Source organism: Carassius gibelio, chromosome B4 (genome assembly GCF_023724105.1).
Source record: "Carassius gibelio isolate Cgi1373 ecotype wild population from Czech Republic chromosome B4, carGib1.2-hapl.c, whole genome shotgun sequence".
NCBI classification, from domain to species: Eukaryota; Metazoa; Chordata; class Actinopteri; order Cypriniformes; family Cyprinidae; genus Carassius; species Carassius gibelio.
In genome coordinates this window covers 10,209,245-10,230,318 of record NC_068399.1, presented here as the reverse complement: position 1 = coordinate 10,230,318, position 21,074 = coordinate 10,209,245, and the positions used below count along the sequence as shown (strand labels likewise).

The following is a 21,074-nucleotide window of genomic DNA, read 5'->3' as shown; positions in this document are numbered from 1 at the left end:
CTATCCAACACTCAATTTTGAGCGAGTGACTGTTTACGGTCATGTCCCTGTGCTGCTGTTGCCACTTTTAACATTTGTCCATAAAATATGGGTGACTCGTAAGTTGTCAAATGACTATGGCATGGCCTCCTAATGCAATAGCAGGGTCACCTCTGCCACATAGATGATGATTGCCACATCATTCAACAGCCCAGCATCAATCTGTGCGTCCGTTATTGGCCTCCCGAGATGTCCCAAACCCTCTGTCACATCCTTTTTTTCTCCCCTCATATCCCTCGACCTCTCCTCTCTACCCTCTGATCATCTAGTCTACTCTCCATCAGATGATGATGGATCTGAAGCGTCACAAAATCACCACGTTCCTCACCGTTTACAAACTGCCCTGTCAAAAGCGACACGCTTGCCAAAAATACTCTGCCTTCATCATCATTTGCAACTTACAAGTCATTATTCACCAAAAAACATCTATTCTACAGAAGTTCGGAAACCTTATTTGTGACTCAAAAACGCTTTGCATTGTGTTGTCATTGACAGTAAATTTCATTGATTCATGCTACATGTTTAATGCCATTCCAAAGCGTTTTCACTGAATAAAATTGTCATCCATGTAAAAGTAAAGATACTTTAGTCAAGCTAAACTAGCAGATTAGTAACATACTGACCTGGGCGGCGTTAGGGGTGGGCTAAGGGGGCTGGAGCCCCAAATGTTTTTATTACCACCATGCCATCAATGAGTTTTCATGCCCAATTAAGTACTTTTTATTAGAATTTAAATAAATAAATAAATAAATAAATATCTCTTGACTCTCGCGTCTAAAGTTTCTGTAAATTTACGCGTTGTCATTCACACCCGACGAAAACCGCCCACTGAGTCTAGTGCTTAGTTCTGACTGACATGTAAACTGTCCAACCATCGATGAGCTACTGTACGATCCAGCCAATGAAATGAGATCTTTTGGAGCCAGGCGGTTTGTTGGCGTGTAGTATTTTACTAGATCAATTTATTTGAAAATTAAAATGGATATTTCAAAATTCTTCTTCTTCTTCTTCTTCTTCAAAAAAAAAAAAAAAAAAAAAAAGGAAGTAAAACCCCCCAGCCAACACACTTGAACGCCAAGATACAACAGCTTCAGGTATCTGTAACTTTTAATCATAGTATTATATTTCTTTTTCGGTTTTAAATTGCGTCTGTTTTAACGTTACATTTTGAACATCTAACAGTTAACGGTTGCGCAGCACAGTCTTTAGGAAACACACACACAAATAATGTTACGTTCTGTGGCTGACCTTTCTGTCAGGACAACAATTCAATAAACAAGATAATAAAAAAAGACATATTTCGCAAAGGAAATGTTTCCAAACAAAGCATGTTGTTGTGCTCTGGAGCAACACACAGTGGTGTTTACTGAATAAATTTACTTGAGTAACTTTTAGCGTACTTAGGCAGTTGGCATGCCGCCACCTAGTGGCAAAGTACCGTTCTTATTTTTTTTTTCATAATTTCATATTTCTGTATTCCAAATTTTACATTTGAAACATTTAGCCTAGTAAGATTATTTATGCAATTTGTAAGTGTTGTGTAAGTGCTCCAAAAATATAAGTGTATAGAGCCCTGCGTTTATAATTATACTTGGCTTTAAGTGTGCATAAACACAGAGATAAAGTCCTTTGACCGGTATATCTTTGTAGAGTAAGAGTATGTCAGTGCACTGCTTAATATTTGCTTCTTATCCCTGTTCTACCAGGACGAGTAGCCAGTCAGGCTTGATTGGAAAATAAAATAAAACAGAGACAGAGAGAAAAAAAAAAAAAAAAAGTGAGATTGAGACACAACATCAGCATATGTGTCAGGATACAAGGGATAAACTTTAAATAAAATGTTTTACATTTGTTTAGTTTTTTTGTTTTTGTATATTTTAAACAAGGTAAATCTTTCTGATTTATTAAAATAAAAAGTCACATACATGGATTTTTCTGGGCTAAGCCCCGGATCTCCACTCACCCTAGAACAACCCCTTTAAAGGGTTAGTTCATCCAAAAATGAAAATTATGTCATTAATAACGCACCCTTATGCTGTTCCAAACATGTAAGACCTCCGTTTATCTTTGGAACACAGTTTAAATTATTTTAGATTTAGTCCGAGAGCTCAGTCCCTCCACTGAAGCTGTGTACGGTATACTGTCCATGTCCAGAAAGGTAAGAAAAACATCATCAAAGTAGTCCATGTGACATCAGAGGGTCCGTTGGAATTTTTTGAAGCATCGGAAATACATTTTGGTCCAAAAATGGCAAAAAACTACGACTTTATTCAGCATTGTCTTCTCTTCCTTGAATCGTTTTAAACGGTTCGCATCTCTAATATGCATTAATCCACAAATGACTTAAGATGTTAACTTTTTTAATATGGCTGACACTCTCTCTGAGTTAAAACAAACCAATATCCCTGAGTAATTCATTTACTCAAACAGTACACTGACTGAACTGCTGTGAAGAGAGAACTGAAGATGAACACCGAGCCGAGCCAGATAACGAACAATAGACTGACTCGTTCACGAGAGAAGAACCGGTTGCATCGGTGGTCGGATCACCAGTAGTTCTTTCAGACAGTTCGATTAAATAAACCGGTTGAAGAAAATGGTTCACCGGTTCTTTTGCGATCAACTTAATGGCGTCATTTGCGATGATTGCCCTTGATTCAAGCCTTCGGTTTACAATTTTTTCCGAGTTGATGAACGATACAAACATTGACATCCAATCAGAATCCATCCTGCTATAACGAGCTCGCGGATTTAAAGCGGCAGACGAACGTGCGCTCAGAATAAACAGACTTTATCGTTCGCTGGTGTGGACGCTAATATAGTTATCTTTATAGTTATTGTTCTTGGTGTGAACGGGGCTTAAAGGGTTAGTTAATCAAAAAATGAAAATTATGTCATTAATAACTCACCCTTATGCTGTTCCAAACATGTAAGACCTCCTTTTATCTTCGGAACACAGTTTAAGATATTTTAAATTTAGTCCGCTCATAACACTAGCACAGAATCAGTTTAGAATCAATCACCAAAAGAATCAGTTCAGTTCAGACGCCCTGTGTGTCAGTCTGCTTCACGCTGAATCACACATGCGCAGTATCATCAGCTCCTTGATTCACGAATCGGACGCATCTGACAGAGACGGTTCTTCACTCGTGAACGAGTCAGTCTGTTGTTCATTATCTGGCTCGGCTCGGTGTTCATCTTCAGTTCTCTCTTCACAGCAGTTCAGTCTTATGTTTATTTTTTCAAATAAAAGGCATTTTCATTCAGATCTTGGAACACAAATCTATTTGGACAGGCTCCAAATACCACACAACAGGAAGTGTGGCACACAGTTCTAGGTTTTAAAAATGCCAAAGCACAGTGCCCTTAAACCCACACTTCAGTGTGACACTAAACATATCCCATCATGCATCACGTTAGGGTTAGGGTTCGGTCACATTACACATTGTCCTAAAGAAAATCTACCAAGCATTCACTATGGTTTTCATCATATTTCCATTTACCACTACTGGCTCTCTCTTAATATAGAGTTGAATCATTCCTATTTCCCATCATTTTCTAAAATGAGCAATAAACTTGCAAAACAAAAATGTAGTTAAACATAATAATAAGCAAGAACATAATATAACTTATTCGCTCTTCATCTTGGAATGCAGCCTAGATGTAAATGCCAGGTTCTTGTGAAGACTTAGATACAGACTGAATTACAGCCAGGATGTTTTAAATTGGATGGAAATTCCTCCATAAATGCACAGCGCAGGCACCGAGAGCCTTTTTTGGACATTAATAGGACTCTGCCGTAGACACATGATAATAATAATAGGCACTTGAACCTCTGCTGGAAATAACATTTGTGGTTATGTGCATTACATGCTCCACAGAGCCTTTTAAAACTACTATAATGAAAGCATTTATTACTTCATACAGCAGTATTATGTGACTTACAGGTATTTCTCTGGCGGCTTCTAGACTGTTACCTCAGTGCCTTCAGGTGGTCAAAAGGTCTCAAAGGGTAAGTTCACCCAAAAATGTGCATTTGACGTAAGATGTGGAAGTAAAAAAAAAACAAAAAAAACATCAACAGACATGTATTTCATTAATTTATTTAAATTAAAAAAAGTGTACAACACATTATGTTTTAACAATATACATTGTTCTATTCAAATCAGAGCAGAACTTTTCTTATATTACTCTACTTCTGTATATAAATTCCTTTTAATCATTTGTCTTCGGACAGTCAGAAAAGAAAAGAAAAGACATAAATAAAAAGAATAATTCACGTCTGTCAGATGAACTCTGTAAATGTTATTTTGCAGCGGAAATATAATGAAAATAGCAAACATTTACACAGTTAACAAATACTTTATCAACTAGTGCCAACTTGAGCACCTCCAGATACACAGTGACTTTTGACGCTTAGTTAAACAGCAGCCCAACACAGCGTTTTACTGTAACTTTGTTGGTTTTAAAACATCTAGGTATTGTGTGTGTTTGTGTGTGTGTGTGTGTGTGTGTGAACCTCATGAACAAGTCTGTGTCATATTCCACCACCAAATTAAAAGAAAAAAGAAAACAATATATATAAATCACAAATATTCTCACATGAGGTCAGAACTTTTTACTGTCATTTTGGTCATCAACAGTTATCCCAATTTATTTTTATTTATTTTTTTTAAATCAGCATAAATTTAAGGCAGTACAACAATAACCATAATGTATAGATAATTCAAGATCTTTACTGGATAACAATTGAGATTTTTGCACAATCTACAAAATATTTTTTTTTTGTTTTGTTTTACATTTGAATGAAATATGACCTGGCAATGTTCACTCATGTGTTGTATGAATGTATTTGTTTTTAATTTCTTAGTGCGGAAACATTTTCTAAAAGCATTTTTACCCTAAACCATAAGATGTTACCACTAAGACACAGAAATGATCTTATTCCAGTTTTCACACCCCTGGGCTGGGCTGTTGAGCAGGGATCAAACTGGTCTGGACTGTATTTAGACCCAGCCTGTGTAAACATCAGTTTGAGACGGACAATGTTAAAGAAGAGCAGTTAAAGAAACAACATTTGGCAAAACTCATTCTCTGCTTCGTTAGTGCAATCCAACACAACAGCCAGCGTGCGGGAGGGAGGGAGACTTCCAAAAGCTCTAAATGGCCTTTGGTAAAGTACACAGATTCATCTTTGGGAGCTGAGCAACATTCAACAGTCCCTCGTGTGTGTGCGTAAACTTACAGATGTATGGGAAGACAAAGGACCGCATGAACAGTATTTTCTCTTAAAATGGTGATCTGTAGAATGTCTTAGATACACATGAAGGTTCATTTTCAGCTACTTATTTAAATGCATCCTTAATGTTATAGTGTATCTGTGCAACACACAAAAGGGTGGCCCACTATAAATACAACTGATTCATTTAGATTTCTCTTATATTCCAATATGGAACTAATGGCGAATCGCAGCATTACATTGTATTGAATTTACGACTACATCCAATAAGAAGACGCGTTGCTGTCTTGTTTTTCAACAGTTTATACATAAGCTGTTCAGAAATAATTTATGACTGCAAGTCAAGCATTTCCCCCCAATGTTAATCAAACTAGAAGTCATCAAATGTTTTAGTTTCTAGTGTCTGTTCAAGATAAGCGTAAAGGGTTAAGTCATTAAGTCATATTTTGCCTTTAATTTACCTCTTTGCATATATACATACTTTCATTATCCTAAATTCTCATATATATATATATATATATATATATATATATATATATATATATATATATATATATATATATATATAAAATATGATTTGGATATTTCTCGATGAGATTCACCTAAAGATTTTTAGAAAGAACGTAAAGCTAGTTCGGAGTCGCTTTGTGAATGTGTTATGTGATGTTCTGTACTGAATTTAACTTAATTTACTAACAGTTTAAAGTGACAAAACGTTTACAAGTAACTAGTGTTTATCATTAAGACAGACATACTGTACATGAAATACTTGGTAAAAATCTTTAGTAGCACTTTACTTTACAGTCCTGTTCACCATGTATTTATTATGCACTTATTATAATTAACTAGGTTCTAACCCTAAACCTTAATTTAACTCATATTAACTCCAAGTAGTTACCTTATATTATTCAGTACTCGAGTACACAGTTATAGTACACTGTAAGCATACTACTGCAAAATAAAGTGCAACCAAATGTTGGTTTCCGAGTTTGACGCTCTTCGTATCTAGTGTTTTCAAATGTAAGCGAAACAGTAGATGTTATAGCGAAACTTCTATGACATTATGACATTACAGATTAAAAAGAAAGGCATTTGAAACCGTTTGAAACTACACTTTCCCAAAGTTGCATTTGGGAGGATATTCTGCTAAAAACACATGAAGGCGCACATCTTGCTGAGAGATGAGATTTAAGTGAGTTTGTGTGTACGTTTTGCGCACACAGCAACAATGTAAACAAATGTTAAAAAAGAAAAAAGAAAAGAAAACAAGGCTTTGATTATCAGATTTAAAGGCCATTTGCACGGATAGGGTTTTGCAGTGACAAAATTTATTTACATTCATTTTCAATGAAAGTTGGCAAAAGTCCACAAAGTGTATCTTTAGAACTGACCTGAATAAAAACAGCTAGCATTAATTAAATTTGAGAGCTGCGAAGGTCACGATCGAATATAGTGCGCGAGTCATGAACTGTACCTTTACGTTGCCGAAAATTGCTCAAGCTCTGATTAAAAATGAATACATTTCCTGTCAGTTTGTTGCTGCAAAACTCTATATGTGTGAACACACCTTAATAATGCAATTACTGCAAAATTGCATTTTATATTAATCAGTATTTTTGTCGTTTTCCAGTATAAAACGTCACGATTTTGTTTAAAGCTAAATGCAATTGAGAAGCAAAATACTTTTTTTTGTTTCAGAGAAATACATCTTAAGTTAAGATTTTAATTTGTTTTACCTAGCGAACTAATAAAATGTGGTCGATTTTCTTTTGAACAAAAATACTGATTAATACGGATTTGTCTTGCGGCGTTTAAAGTGTTTAAAGACCATCCTGTGTGATCGGCGTCTTTTTTACAAACCTCTTCCAGAATAAAACCAGACATGAAATCTGAATCACTGAGAGACGAGTACAAAACACGAGTCATCTTTAAAAAGCCAAAGAGGTCACAGTCGCATGACGAGGAAACCGTCCGCATCCCTCAGCTCAGAAAAGTCTTTGAGATGCAGAACCTCGCTGGAATGTCAACTCGCTGTATCTCCTGCTAGTCGCATAAGATGCCCACAATTACGGCCCATTACAGTTAACCAGACAGGAAACACTGGTCTCGTCTTTTACCAAATGAGAAATCCTCCAGAAGGATGAAGGGTGAGTTACGTCTCAGGGTTGGATGTGGTGGTCATGATCTTCATGTACTGGGTAAAGATCGTCTCAAAGGCCTCGTCTCGGTGTATCATGGCACCAAAGACCAGTGGCTGTGAGAACAAGATGAAGCTCGTCACGGTCAGACTTTACTCAGTTATTAATCAAGACAGAGGGTGATGTCACTTCAAAAAGACACCAATGGGATTTTAACGTAACTTTTTTCATGTGAATGTCATGGTGCGATGTCAACTATATAGTACTTATAGTAACTCAACTGCTTGATTGCTTACATAATCATAAAACATAAATTATATTATCTTCCAGATCTAATCTGCTACATACCACTATAAGGCATGAAGATCCTAATACATCATAAACATTATCATCATGATTCGTTTTTTTGTAAAGCTGCTTTGAAACCATGTGTATTGTGAAAAGTGCTACACAAATCAATCTGACTCGACTTGACCACCTTCTGTGTTGACGGGGTGGCAACAGAAATGCCCATTCCAGACCCGGGAAGAACTGATAAAACTTTGTACTGTGGAAAAAAGAAATTCGAGAGTTATTGTAACAGTAACAACAACAAAAAAAGACAAGAAAAAACAACTGCTATGCTAACAAAATGCTGTAACATGGGGAAAAAACCCACCTTTATAAATACAAATGTATACAGTTTTTCAATTTGGATTAACTTCACCGTCATGGAAGCCATTCAGACTGGAGTTTGGCATTGTTCTCTCATCAGAGTTGTTTAATCATTTAATCCCCCTCAGGTTGGAAACAGAAGATACTTTGAAAAATGTTGGGAACCAACACTGGCCACTGAATGACAGAGTATGGCTGCTGTCAACTGTTTGGTTACTAATGTTCTTCAAGATATCTTCTTTTGGGTTCAACAGAAGAAAGACACTCATAGTTGGGAACAAAGTGAGGGTGATTAAATGATAGGTTTGTTTTTTGGTGAACTGTCCCATACTACACAACATTTGTCCAGATTTTTGGCTGGTTTTCTGTCTGGACACTATTTGTTGCAAGTCATTGTCAATCTGCAGTTTGTGTTGCTCCAAACTCCAAATCTGAACAAAAGGCTAAATATAAAAGGTATTATGTATATTTAATCAAAATGTCCTTTTTATGTGAGGGCCATGCTGGACTGTGTGCAGTCCGTGAGGCAATGCTGCCACCTACTGAAAAACACAGCGCTCATATTCAATAAGTGAGTGAAGGAGAAATGGTCAAAGGTTTATAAAGTTAAGAAATATTGGAAAAAGCTACTGATTTTGCTGAACAAAGAACACTTTTACTAGACATCATGTGGCTGTCTGAACAACATCTAGAACAAACATTTTTGTGCCTAGGAAAATGAAAGCCTGAAGTGGTCACTACATGAGTGCGTGTAAATTAGTAAGCAATGTTTTGGAAAGGATTTTTTTTTTTTTTTAGATATATATTATAATATGTTTGTAATTTTAAGTGTTAGTAAATGTATATGCTGTTTTTTTTTCCTGTTTCATTTGATTTTAGGTGTAAGTTTAGGGTTTCAGTTTTATTTAAATGACCGAAAATGGTTTTTCGTACTTTTTTAGTTTCAGTTGAAAATGGCCGCACTGTACAAACCTTCTGGATATCTGTGATGTCCTCCAGCTTGATGACTTTGTTCTTCTTTGAAGACCCTGATCTTGAGCTGGAGCTCTCAAAACACAGGTAGCTGTTGGATGGACAACCAGTTATATTCTACTTAAAACGCTCATGCACAAAAATGTGCGAAATGATTCATAATAGCATGAAGGAGATTGAAAAGAGTCGCTCAACAATTAGAAATGAGCACACGTTTCTTACTTCTCTGTGACGTAGAGCATCCCATTGCGAATGTAGTCAGTCGGCATCTTCCTGTCTCTGTTTATCAGACAGCATCTCCATCCATTCTCACATACTGCAAGAGAAACAAAAAAAGTGAAAAGAGAAGAAAGCAAAAATCAGTTTGGCACATCCAACTTAAGTCAGTTTCCTTTCTTCCATTAAGGCCTCGTGAGATAAGGAGCTAGTCTAAGCACTGTCTCACCGGGCAGAGGTCTCTCAGTCTCGGGCAGGTTGAAGATCTCATGAAATGCTCCTTTCTTTGTGCTGTGTGAACGGCTGCTCTCTTCTTCTCGGGTTACTCCGGCCGGGATGGTGGCTAAACTGCTTCGTGACACCACCGGCTGGATCTAAACAGAAAAAAAAGGGATTTCAATCGTTTGCATTAACTGACCCTCTCAGCCGTAAAACATTAAAGTCGACATAAAACATCATTCCCATTTTACTTCCATTTGGTGAAACAGGATGTTCGTGAAATATGATATTGTTGGGTTTTTTTATATATATAAATGTGGCCTTGGTGATGCCAGCCAGAAGATGTCAACATGATGTAGTTAGTTTTTTAGTTTGTATGAGCATTCAAGTGAGTAAGTTTTTGTTTTGTTTTTTTGGTCAGTGTAATGATGTTTTAAAGGAAGGACAAAGTTTATGTTAGCAACCGTTATTGATCTCATACTCGAGCGTATGTAGTCGTCACTCTGTACAGTCTCTCAACACAGTCCAACTACTTTCTTTCAGTGCTCTAAAGCCAAACATTCAACTATTTCTGCATCTAATGATCTAACACTGCTCTACTGTGGAAACCAGGATTAAACTAAAACTGAAAAAATTAAAATAAAATCCCTGAAATTCAAAAATAACAAAAACTACACACACACACACACACACACATATATATATATATATATATATATATATATATATATATATATATATATATATATATATATATGAATAACAACTGAAAACTGAAATTAACAATAAAATAACAAAAACTATATATATATATATATATATATATATATATATATATATATATATATATATATATATATATATATATATATATATATATATATATATATATATGAAACACACACACACACACACACACACACATATATATATATATATATATATATATATATATATATATATATATGAATAAAAACTAATTCAAATTAACTATAATAATAATAGAAATAAATAAATAAAACAAAAACTGAAAATAAAAATAACAAAATCTATATATATATATATATATATGTGTGAACAAAAACTAATTAAAATAAAATGAAATAAAAACTATAATAATATCTCGATACTTAAATAGCACTCCATTTTTTGAACAAAGCGATCCTTTCTGACTTTAAATGACACTATCTATGCACATACCCATCACACAGTCTGTGAAAATGGAGTCAAAATGCCACACTAGCAGTACACATTCAATTAAATAAGATCGTATCAAGTCATTAATATGAAATATAATCAGCAGATCAGGCAATTAATGACATTAATATGATTTTTTTAACAAAACGTGAAAAAAGTAAATATAATAATAAGGTGAACTGCACAAAATCTGGCAGGAAATGTCCATCTGCTATTTCACCAGATAATAACAAAGACAATTATATTTTGTATTAATAAAATAAAGACTTTATATTAAAATCATTAATATTTGCATTGTGACATCATTTTATTTTATGACAATAAAGCACAGCCATTCTAAAAAATGTATCTTCTTACTGAAATGCATACGATTATATAATTTTTGAATTGTAAAATAATTTAGTAAAAATAAAGTTGATTTTCCAATTAGATAAACATATGTATAATACAATAATGTGAATTTGGATGGGAAATATGCTTAATTGTAAGCATATATATAAATAAATAAAAATATGGTTAAAAAATAATAAATAAAACATGTATATTTAATTTAATCTTTTGAATTTGTGATGATATGCAACCTGGACATTTCTTTGGTAGCTTCACCCAATTGGACCGTTGGGACCACGTGTATGGACATTTTGATCCATTTGAGCACAGACAAAACTCATATCACACTGTGCATCTAGATCCAAACACACAAAGGTAAAGAAAGTAAGGTCAGCTGGTTTCATCACACACACACACACACACACACAGGTGCTGGCAGAGGCACATCACAATCCCTACCTTCTCACACCCAGACAGCTGAGAGAGAAAGACAACAGATTATGTGTGACTGTCATGTCAACTACCTACACTGATGTTTCCCCTACGAGGCAACACCGATCACTCTCATACACACATGCTGGATATACAGTGCCTGACACTTGAAACAAATGCTTCAAATAGGTATGACATTTAAAGTGTGAAAACAGCCAGGAGTCTGGTGTTAAAGCCTGTTTCTCTCTCACCCGTCGTGACACAGTGGCATTGCTGCGTTCCTTCAGCTGAGGGTCGGTGGGCAGGCTGTTCCACATGATGTACGGAGTGTCGTATTTGTCTCGGAGTTTTGGGCAGCTCTTAAACAGGAAGTCTATAATAAAGAACTTGATGCCCGCGTAAAGCCCTGCCAGAGAAAAGACGCACACCACGAGAATGAGAAATAACTACAACTTTATACAACACAAAATAACTTTTTATATGTGTTCCATTATATTTAATAATTTAACTTTCATTTCATGGGCCATGATGGAAGCACCGTTAAGATCACAGAATGCTTTTAAACTTATGAAATGTTTGACTTTACTTGTAATGAGTCTAGAATATATAAAAGTTTCACTTTTTGGAATAAGTTTTGCTTAAACAAGAAATACATCCATGTTGAATAAAAATATTTATCTAGTGCACTATATCGCGCTTTGTTGCTAATTCTCTCTTGCTCTTGCTAACTACGTTTAGGTGTTAGCGTGTTTGCACCATTATCTGATCTGTATAATTGCTTCAGTGCTAGAATGACTCAAAGCACACAAACAAACCCAGTGTGCGGTTTGGTCGTTCGTCCACACGCAAACGCAGCATCAGGGGTCTCATTTGTAAAACCCTCCGTAGATTTCATCCTAAAAATTTACGTAGGTACAAAAGCTAGATTTTGCGTGTCTAAAAAAAAAGACGCTTCCTTTTTGAACGTCAAATAACGGACGAACGTAAAGAGAGCGCTGGAAACGCACAAGTCAGCAATATTTCTTATTTATTGGCATGACGTTTCGTGCAGAATAACAAACAGCAACAGGAGTTCAACACTCTCGAAAAAATATATATGCAGAGGGGACGGCTGCCATAACAAAAGAAAAACATCACTGCAGGATTCAACCCGGCTGCATTTATGATTTAGGCAATTAAAAAATCTCCAAGATTATTTTAAATAATTATTCAATCCATTTCAAACAACTGTTCAAAAAATGAAACTTTAAATGGACTTGAGAACAGGCCATGTGTTTTTTTTTTATTGAACGTAACCGACACTTAGGTTAGGCGGCACTAGGCGGCATAATGAAATGCTCAAAAAGGCTAGGGTCATTACAAATTTATTGGACAGGAAAACAAGTCGATCAACATTTTCGGGCTCCAGAGCAGAGCGTTTTTTATTCACTAAATGTACAGCTGTATATAAGACGCGCTCCGATCGCACTCATGTCCCAGGGACACTCAGGTACAGCTGCGCAAGGTGAGGGTATTACTGCCAATTTTCCATCACAAAAGCTGGTCGCGGTCAGCTTGCAATGGTTCTTTTCATAGCTCAGAATCTCCTGTAATTAGATGTGCGAATGAGGCGAATTCGTGTCTACTGTGCCGCGAGACCTCCAGACGCGCGTAAACGCTTCTTACATTGACTGGGCCTTATAGGCACGTTAAAATGCTGGTATTTTCTGTAATAATTTTTTTTGGTTGGTCCGATCAATTGTGCAATCGATTTTCAAACTAAAACTAACAGCCCTAATATGGAGCTTACAACACCTAGTTTTACTATGCATAACCTCATCTGCATATCATCTCCATGCGAATTCCCATGCACGTGACACCATGTTTAACACAGAGACAGTAGGGAAAGAGTATACCTGCTATGTTTTAGAATAAATATATGAAAATATCCATAAAAACTAAATGGTTTAAAGTAGTTCTAAGATATATTTTAGATGATCTAATTCTTTAACATGGGCCAAATAGTATTTCAATTGTTTTAAACAATTCAAATCAAATTAAATTTATGCAGTTTTGCTGATGAGATAAACACATTTTAGCTATTTTAGTGGAGACAGATAAGCTCATATTTATTGTAGTGTATTGTCTGATTCGGCGCCTCACTGACAAAGTATTTTAAAAAGGAAACAGGCAAATCTTACCGTTTTCGTTCTTCAAATATAGTGGTATTTTTCATAATGTTGTAGAGATGACTTTACACAACATTAAACAGTAATCCAGCAGTGTCCGCTATAATAACGCAGTTTGTGCACATCATCGATCGTTTTCGCTAAAATATTTCTCATTACATGTGATCTGTAATTTAGTTTAAAGATTAGTCATTAAAAAATGACTTGGCACAGGAAAATTATGTTTATTGTTAATGAAATTATGTAATTTCAGTGGTAAACTCCTTTGATGTAAATCTGTATATCGACATGAAAACAGAGTTTAAAATTGTTGTTTTCTTCATTACTTTTCTCACTCCATGAATAAAAATGTTTGTACCCATGGTTAATACTTTCGTACGGTGCTTCCTTATTTACACCAGGTCTATTTTAACAATATGTGCATGGAAAATTGCGTACGCATATGTTATGTCCATTTTGTGCGTACGCAACGTTTATAAATGAGACCCCAGGTCACTGAAACCGAACATTTTTGAAAAAGCCTGCCAGTGTGTAATATTTTCAAAAACTCCGGTTGCAGTGTTATCGAGTAGACAGTGAAACTAGAGTTTTTGGCTTGTGAGGTCAGAGCATACACTGTTCTTCTTTGGCTTCTGATTGGCCAACAAGGCTCTACAGTTGAAATCATATCGCCACCTGCTGGCTTTGCACGCTCTGGACAGTGCACCATAGCATGCGTTTGCGTTTTCATGTGGACAGAGTTTTGTTTTTTTAAATGGAAGAAGGAAAAACTCTGTTGATAAAAATATGACACGGCCTATGTTTGATATAAAAGCAACAATAAGCCATTTATTGACAGCATTTGTGTGTGTGAATGTGTACATGTGAGCTATGGATAATAACTCTTACCGATCATGAAGCCCATCAGCTTGTAGGGCAGGACGCAAGAGGAAATGAAAGCCACCCACAGAGCGATGTACAGTTTCTGAGTGATCTCAGGCTGAACCCACATGAACAAACTGAAGTACACACATACGCACGCAAACATCCACCCATAACACATACAAACATGAAGAAACATTCAATTAGTTTACTTCAGGTTATGATTATATTTCAATGCTCCCACAAAACTTATTGTACCCCTCTAAGAAATATAGTATTCTCTTCCCATCTCATATTATTTCCCTCTGCAGTTTTGTGTATACTGTACTTGCAAAAATTGTACATTCGAGTTTGAAACTTAAACGTCTTTCAAAAGCATCGAAAAATAATCTGTCCTCTCATCTCATACTTTTCCCATCACCATAAAATTTAAAGGAGCTACTTACTTTTTGATTTTCTCCAAAACATCTGCCATCTTACCGAAAAGATTCTGCAGAAATATTAATTTCATGTCGATCAAAAAGAACAATATGCAAAAAGGAAATTTGAGAAGCGTGTCCATAAAAACTCCAAATCACAACAGACATTAAAAAAATTAACAGCTATTTTTCAGATTATAATAGAAAAATAAAAGTCCTTAAAAACTATTAAATAATATGAATGGAAGAATATGAATTAAGCAGTGACCATAAACAATAAATCTTAAGATCACACGGCTCATGTACTTTTTGCATTCCCTCATATAACTTTGTGAGGTGCATTCTGGGTTACATTTTAAATCATATAAAAGGAATTTCCATGTGTGCTTAACAGCTGTTGGCTGCATATCCTTCAATTTAAAAAAAATTTAATAAATGAAACTAAAGTTTTAGTTTTGTAAAGGAATGCATACATAATAGCAAAAAGCTATAGATCATGAAAAGTATGTGTAATTAAGTAAGTGTGTCCAAATTCTTGACAAATAGCATAAATGCAATGAACAGGTTTTTATTCCCAAAAAAAGTCTGAAAATCTATAAGCATTCAAGTGTAAATTTACCTGTGCTTTTTGTGCAACATCCAGAACTAACTGAAACTTTTCAGACACAGTTAGATCTTCCTTTGGAGGTTCCTAGCAGAAGGGGGGAAAAAAATTATATGCACGACATAGAAAAAAAAAAGTCACTGACAAATATTCCCATGGGAAAACATTCCTACCACAGGTTCAGAAACTTCAGGCACAATACTCCACTGAATTCTCCATCCTCTAAAGAAACACAGAACTGAATTAGTTTGTGTTACATATGCAGTATGATTCTGTATATTAAATACAAATAACGGACCCACTTTATATTAAGTGGCATTAACTACTATGTACTTACATTTAATTAATAATTTAGTACAATGTACTTATTTTGTACATACATGTTTTAACATTGTACTTAGGTAATTACATGTTGTTGTTTTTTAAATATCTGTATTTAATTTCTGTAATTACATTATTATTACACTGTTGACCCATACTTTACACCTTAACCCACCCTTAAACTTACCCATACCTCCAACCCTTTCCCTAACCTTATCCCTATCCCACCTCAATAGCAGCAAAAGTGTTTTACAATACAATATGAACACAATAAGTACATTGTACTTATTTTTTTATGTAAATACATAGTAGTTAAGGCCACCTAATATAAAGTGGGACCCAAATAACATACAAAATGTATGTATATTCTCTGATATTATACAGACATCGCATTAATGCATGTACTGTATGCATATGCACAGTGATAGTGACTGCCTGAGTGAACATAGTAGTAGAGGGAACTTTATGTGACATTTTATATTAAATACAGTCTCAGTAACATACTAGTATAAGAAAGGAATCGTGGTCTTACCTGGCTATGAGGTAATTCAATGACAACCTCAGAATGGCTAAGAATAGAAACAAAGGTATAGCCCAGCCATGCCATGCTGCATTCATATAAATCTGTGACAGAAGACAAAAACACAACAAATATTACATTGTATTTTTTTTTTTTTTTTTTTTATTCAATACAGTTTATATATATATATATATATATATATATATATATATATATATATATATATATATATATATATATATATATATATATATATATATATATACTATTTACTATATAAACTCACAATGAAGGCAATAGCTGATGTATAAACTGAGTGCCAGTTGGATAAGGCGGAAAGATTCCGTAAGAAATTTGTCACCGGTCTGGCACCCCGTTCTAGAAACAAATAGAAATAAAAGGATAAATAAGTACAGCTGAAAATGGTTGTGAATCCATAAAGTGTATATTAAAGCCTTAACATCAAAAAAAGAAAAAGAAACCCTTTAATACAACAACAAAAAGAGACTTACTAAGTCGTCGCATATTTTCTGTTAATCTGAAACGAAGACAAGACAGATTTTCAATCAAAAGCAAAGAACAGCAATGTACAGTAGAGCAACATTTTTACAGTTTCTAAATGATGCTCAAATTAAGGCAGATTTGAGGTATCATTCATACGCAAACGGTGAGGGAAAAGTGTCCTTGCCTTCAGCAGACACCACCCACAGCCTGTCTTGTATTTCCATTGAAACGGAAGTGACACTTAAAAACCTTATAAATCAATGAAAACAGACAGCTGTGGCCAGCACAGACTCAATACATCTCTTCAGAGACAGATAGATGCACTTCATTGATCCCTAAGGGGACATTCAGGAGACATGGACTTAATAGCCTCGTGTATAACTGAGGCAGTTACATGCATTGACTGGACATCAGACCTAGAACTCCTGCTTGGCAAGAGTACATTCAACCACAAACCGCAAAACCTCAAAGATTCCTAATGGCTTTCAAAATAACTGTCTAGATTATGAAATAAAACAAGCGAACCTTACACATTTCTGAGGAATCTCTAAAACCTGACTTGACAGACTTATAGTCAGAGTAGAATATTAATGTAAATACAAATAAAAACAAGCCTTTACAGAGTATTTTTAATATATTTTATAGATTTAAATTAGAAAATGTTCTTTCCAAAATGTTAAAAGATATGTATGAGCTTGAAGCCCATTATCAGAAATGCATAATATATATATATATATATATATATATATATATATATATATATATATATATATATATATATATATATATATATATATATATATATATATAACACTTTTTTTATTTTCCAACTGGAATAGAACAAAACAAGTTCAAAACAAGCTCTAATAATAATTACTGATTAGGTGCTAATAGTATGTTCAATATAATACATAAGACTTTTTTATTTTTCTATTTTTATTTTTAAGTTGCATTAAATCCAGAATATTCCTCCTACATAAGCCATCTGAGAGAGACATACATTTAGCTTTAGCCCAAAAGAAGGAGGTCAGCTCTCTAAAATTGTCCCAGATCTTAAAAAGAGGGATGGACTTGAAAAATATAGGTGATCATGTATAACAACTGTACTTTGCATATATAGAATTTACCTTAGACATGTTGAGAAATGTAAACGTTTTTTTAGTTGTAATGCTCTAAATATTGCAAGTTAAAGTCTTACCCCCCTAAAATAAATGTAGTTTTGGCTATTATGTTAGGACATTATTTTGAAAGGCAAATTAATTTTCTGGTTATGTCAGTTGATTTAAGTTTGAAGATCTCTTCTCTGCCACTATGCTTGGCTTATTCTGTCTAAAATCATCCTGACCACAAGGGGGCAGAAGTTTACTAGACAGAGAAGGATGGCTGAGACTTGATAATGGAGCACAGTATTTCAGTTTCACAAGAATGACCTCCGCAGGTGATCTTTCTTCACTAACCTTTTAGCACTTAGTGGCTCCTCAGCCTCAACCGTGCTCTCCTCGGGCTGGAAGCGGAAATCCTCGATATAAACCCCAAAGCGATCATACAGCCAGCTCTGCAGCCGAGAGCACACCGTCTCCTTCTGCTGTTTGTCTACAGAGAGAGGTTAGATATGTATTTCATTCAGAGGCCAGTACCATCTCTATTCATCTAAATCCTACAGTGGGCGAGAGAGAGAGAGAGAGAGAGAGAGAGGTTTGTGTTCCAGATTCTCATTTCCTGCCTTAAACAAAAGGGGTTGGTCTGGCCTAGATGGTCTACAAATTTAGACAAGTGCCTAAAATAACAGCGGAAAGCTTCCTGAACCGAAACTAACCTAAACCACAAAACTCACTTTTTCTAAAGGTCTAATTCTCTCTTTTAACTACGACGTTTACCTCAAACTCCTAATTTGCTGCTTATTAATAGTTAGTAAGGCAGTTGTTACATTTAAGTATTGGGTAGGATTAAGATGTTATGTGAAATACGTTATTTATACGTGCTAATTATCAGCGAGTATGTTAATAATAAGCATGCTAATAAGTAACTTGTTAAAGCTGCAGTCGGTAACTTTTGACGCTCTAGCGGTTAATAAACAGAACTGCTTGTGTCTTGCGGAAGAACATTGTAGCCGGAGCTACTTCCCTCTGTTTATGTCTATGAAGAATCACAACGGTACTGGGTTACTCCACTGTGGTACTCCCGAAGCAATCTAAAATAGTCCGAATATAAACACTTATTATAGGTGTACCCTAGTGATCCAGGACAAGCTAAAAACACGGTTTGGAAAATGGATTAATGGTGTACTCGCTTATTATATACATTTTTCTACATTTTGAACACAAACAAAGTTACGGACCACAGCTCTGATTGGTTGTTTCTTAACGGGAGCGATGTATTTCTGCAAATGGCAATGGACCACTGGGAGGAGCCAGAGGAGCTTGATTTTTTCACAGATTATCTGTCTCATATTCTACTGTCAGGATATAATGACAGGTTTAACAATATGTAAAAAATATATTTTTACAAAAGTTACCTACTGCAGCTTTAATAGAGATAACTGTTCTCTATATTAAAGTGTTACCTAATTTATGTCTCATTAGGATTATTATTTTTTTTTTTTTTTAAGGTAACTGTGATACAATATTTTCTAAATTGCGTATGACATATTTCTGTGTCTTATTAAATTCGTACACAAGGTTTTTGGTATTAATATAAGAATTAATTAAGAACTGGCGAGAAGGCTAGTCTCAAACTGTATTTGGACTGAACTTATTGAAATCGGTCTCCTCAGCTTTACACCATTCCATAAATATATGTGAAATTGTTTCAATAAAAAGCTAATAATGTCTTTTTGTAATAAACAGAAAAATTGACAGGACACAGACACTTTTCAGAATAAAGTAACACTATTAAGTCCATAGCAGTTTAAATACATACAATTCTGCCTTAACTGATCTAAAAAATTGTGAGGTGTAGAAGTATAGTCATGTAAAAATGAATACATTTGTTACTTCTAATGTCAAAACGTTGAGGGTTGTATTACCTGTGCCGTTAGCTGCCGGTGGCTGCTGTTTTCGTGGAGGCTGAGGTGGAGAATCTTCACACCTTCACCAGGAAACACAAACCACATTAACTTTCAGTTTCACTACTTAAAATTCAGTTCAAACTTTTTTTCTCAGAACTCAGAACTTTTCCGAGCCATATGTTCTACACATATTTGCAGGAATCTGAAATTTCTCAACATCGCGCAGCATACTCCTGTGCAAGCCAAATGTGCTTCCAATCAAATCTGAATCAATTAGATGCTGAAATGACATCAGTGGAAAGAACACTCTGTACAGACGTATTGCTGTGCATCGACTTCCTGCTGAAGGGTCATGGGGGGTGAGATGTAGTGGCTATTTTTAAAGCTCAGCGTGTGGCGTGGGCAGCCCTCTTCGGTCAGTCCTACTGTGACAGCCAGACCGAGTACAGCACCAGGTCACTGAACAATGCCAACGCTCATCAATTTATCAGAGACCACAGAAAGAAAGTATATAACTGTGTTTTAAACTACATAATATTGAAGTAAAAGTTACATGAAAAACTTAACTTAAACTGGTTTTTACTCCTATTTTAGTCCTATTTATTGCTTTGCTGTGGACCTGATTTAGTGAATTTTTTATTATAGGTCATACGAACAACCACACCGTAAAATAATAATAATGATAACACTAATAATACTATTTCAAGTCTTTCTTTCTGAATTCATGTTTAATTCAGTGTTTAAAGTTTAATTGTGTTCATGTGGCTCAAGCGGTAGAGCATTGCGTTAGGTTGTGGGTTCGATTCCCAGTGTCGCATGATAGGTAAAAAATTTTAGCCTGAATGCACTGTAAGTCGCTTTAGATAAAAGCTCTGCTAAATGCATTAATTTAATTTAATTTTAATTCAATGTGGTACTTTGTGCAATTTCTGAGTGAAAATGGTTTCATAGTTAGTCTTTTTAAACATTACACTTTTTTGCAGAGCAGTTGATAATTACAGTAATGTGTGCTCTCACAAACCTTAAGAATAAATGAATGCACTGATTTAAAAAAAATCTGGCCAACAGCGATGAGCCAATAATTATATACATAATCAATATTAAAAGATATATTATTTTATGTTTATACTACAGGGCCCCTGAATGCTTGAATCTGATTGGCTGATGAACGTTCTGAAGTGTGCAATTATTTTCTGGGAAACGCACAGCGAACGTAGTTCCAGGCAGCTCTCCT

At 35.0% G+C, this 21,074-nt stretch overlaps 1 protein-coding gene across 3 annotated transcripts in view; it reads right to left on the bottom strand.

The window, feature by feature from the left end:
- Positions 1-4,126: 4,126 nt before the first annotated feature.
- gramd4a (GRAM domain containing 4a) overlaps positions 4,127-21,074 on the bottom strand; it is a 51,484-nt gene continuing 34,536 nt past the window's right edge. For 2 of the 3 annotated variants that reach the window (XM_052555267.1, XM_052555269.1), the window contains 16 exons: positions 19,859-19,920; positions 18,291-18,426; positions 16,842-16,867; positions 16,616-16,707; positions 16,342-16,433; positions 15,662-15,710; positions 15,504-15,575; positions 14,912-14,955; positions 14,493-14,602; positions 11,688-11,842; positions 11,464-11,481; positions 9,488-9,632; positions 9,265-9,358; positions 9,043-9,133; positions 7,895-7,963; positions 4,127-7,532 (listed from right to left, as the gene is read on the bottom strand). In XM_052555267.1, coding sequence (XP_052411227.1) covers positions 7,431-7,532; positions 7,895-7,963; positions 9,043-9,133; positions 9,265-9,358; positions 9,488-9,632; positions 11,464-11,481; positions 11,688-11,842; positions 14,493-14,602; positions 14,912-14,955; positions 15,504-15,575; positions 15,662-15,710; positions 16,342-16,433; positions 16,616-16,707; positions 16,842-16,867; positions 18,291-18,426; positions 19,859-19,920 — 1,357 coding nt within the window. In that variant the 3' untranslated portion in view covers positions 4,127-7,430. The remainder of the gene's footprint in view (positions 7,533-7,894; positions 7,964-9,042; positions 9,134-9,264; positions 9,359-9,487; positions 9,633-11,463; positions 11,482-11,687; positions 11,843-14,492; positions 14,603-14,911; positions 14,956-15,503; positions 15,576-15,661; positions 15,711-16,341; positions 16,434-16,615; positions 16,708-16,841; positions 16,868-18,290; positions 18,427-19,858; positions 19,921-21,074) is intronic. The other variant, XM_052555268.1, reaches the window with a different exon arrangement.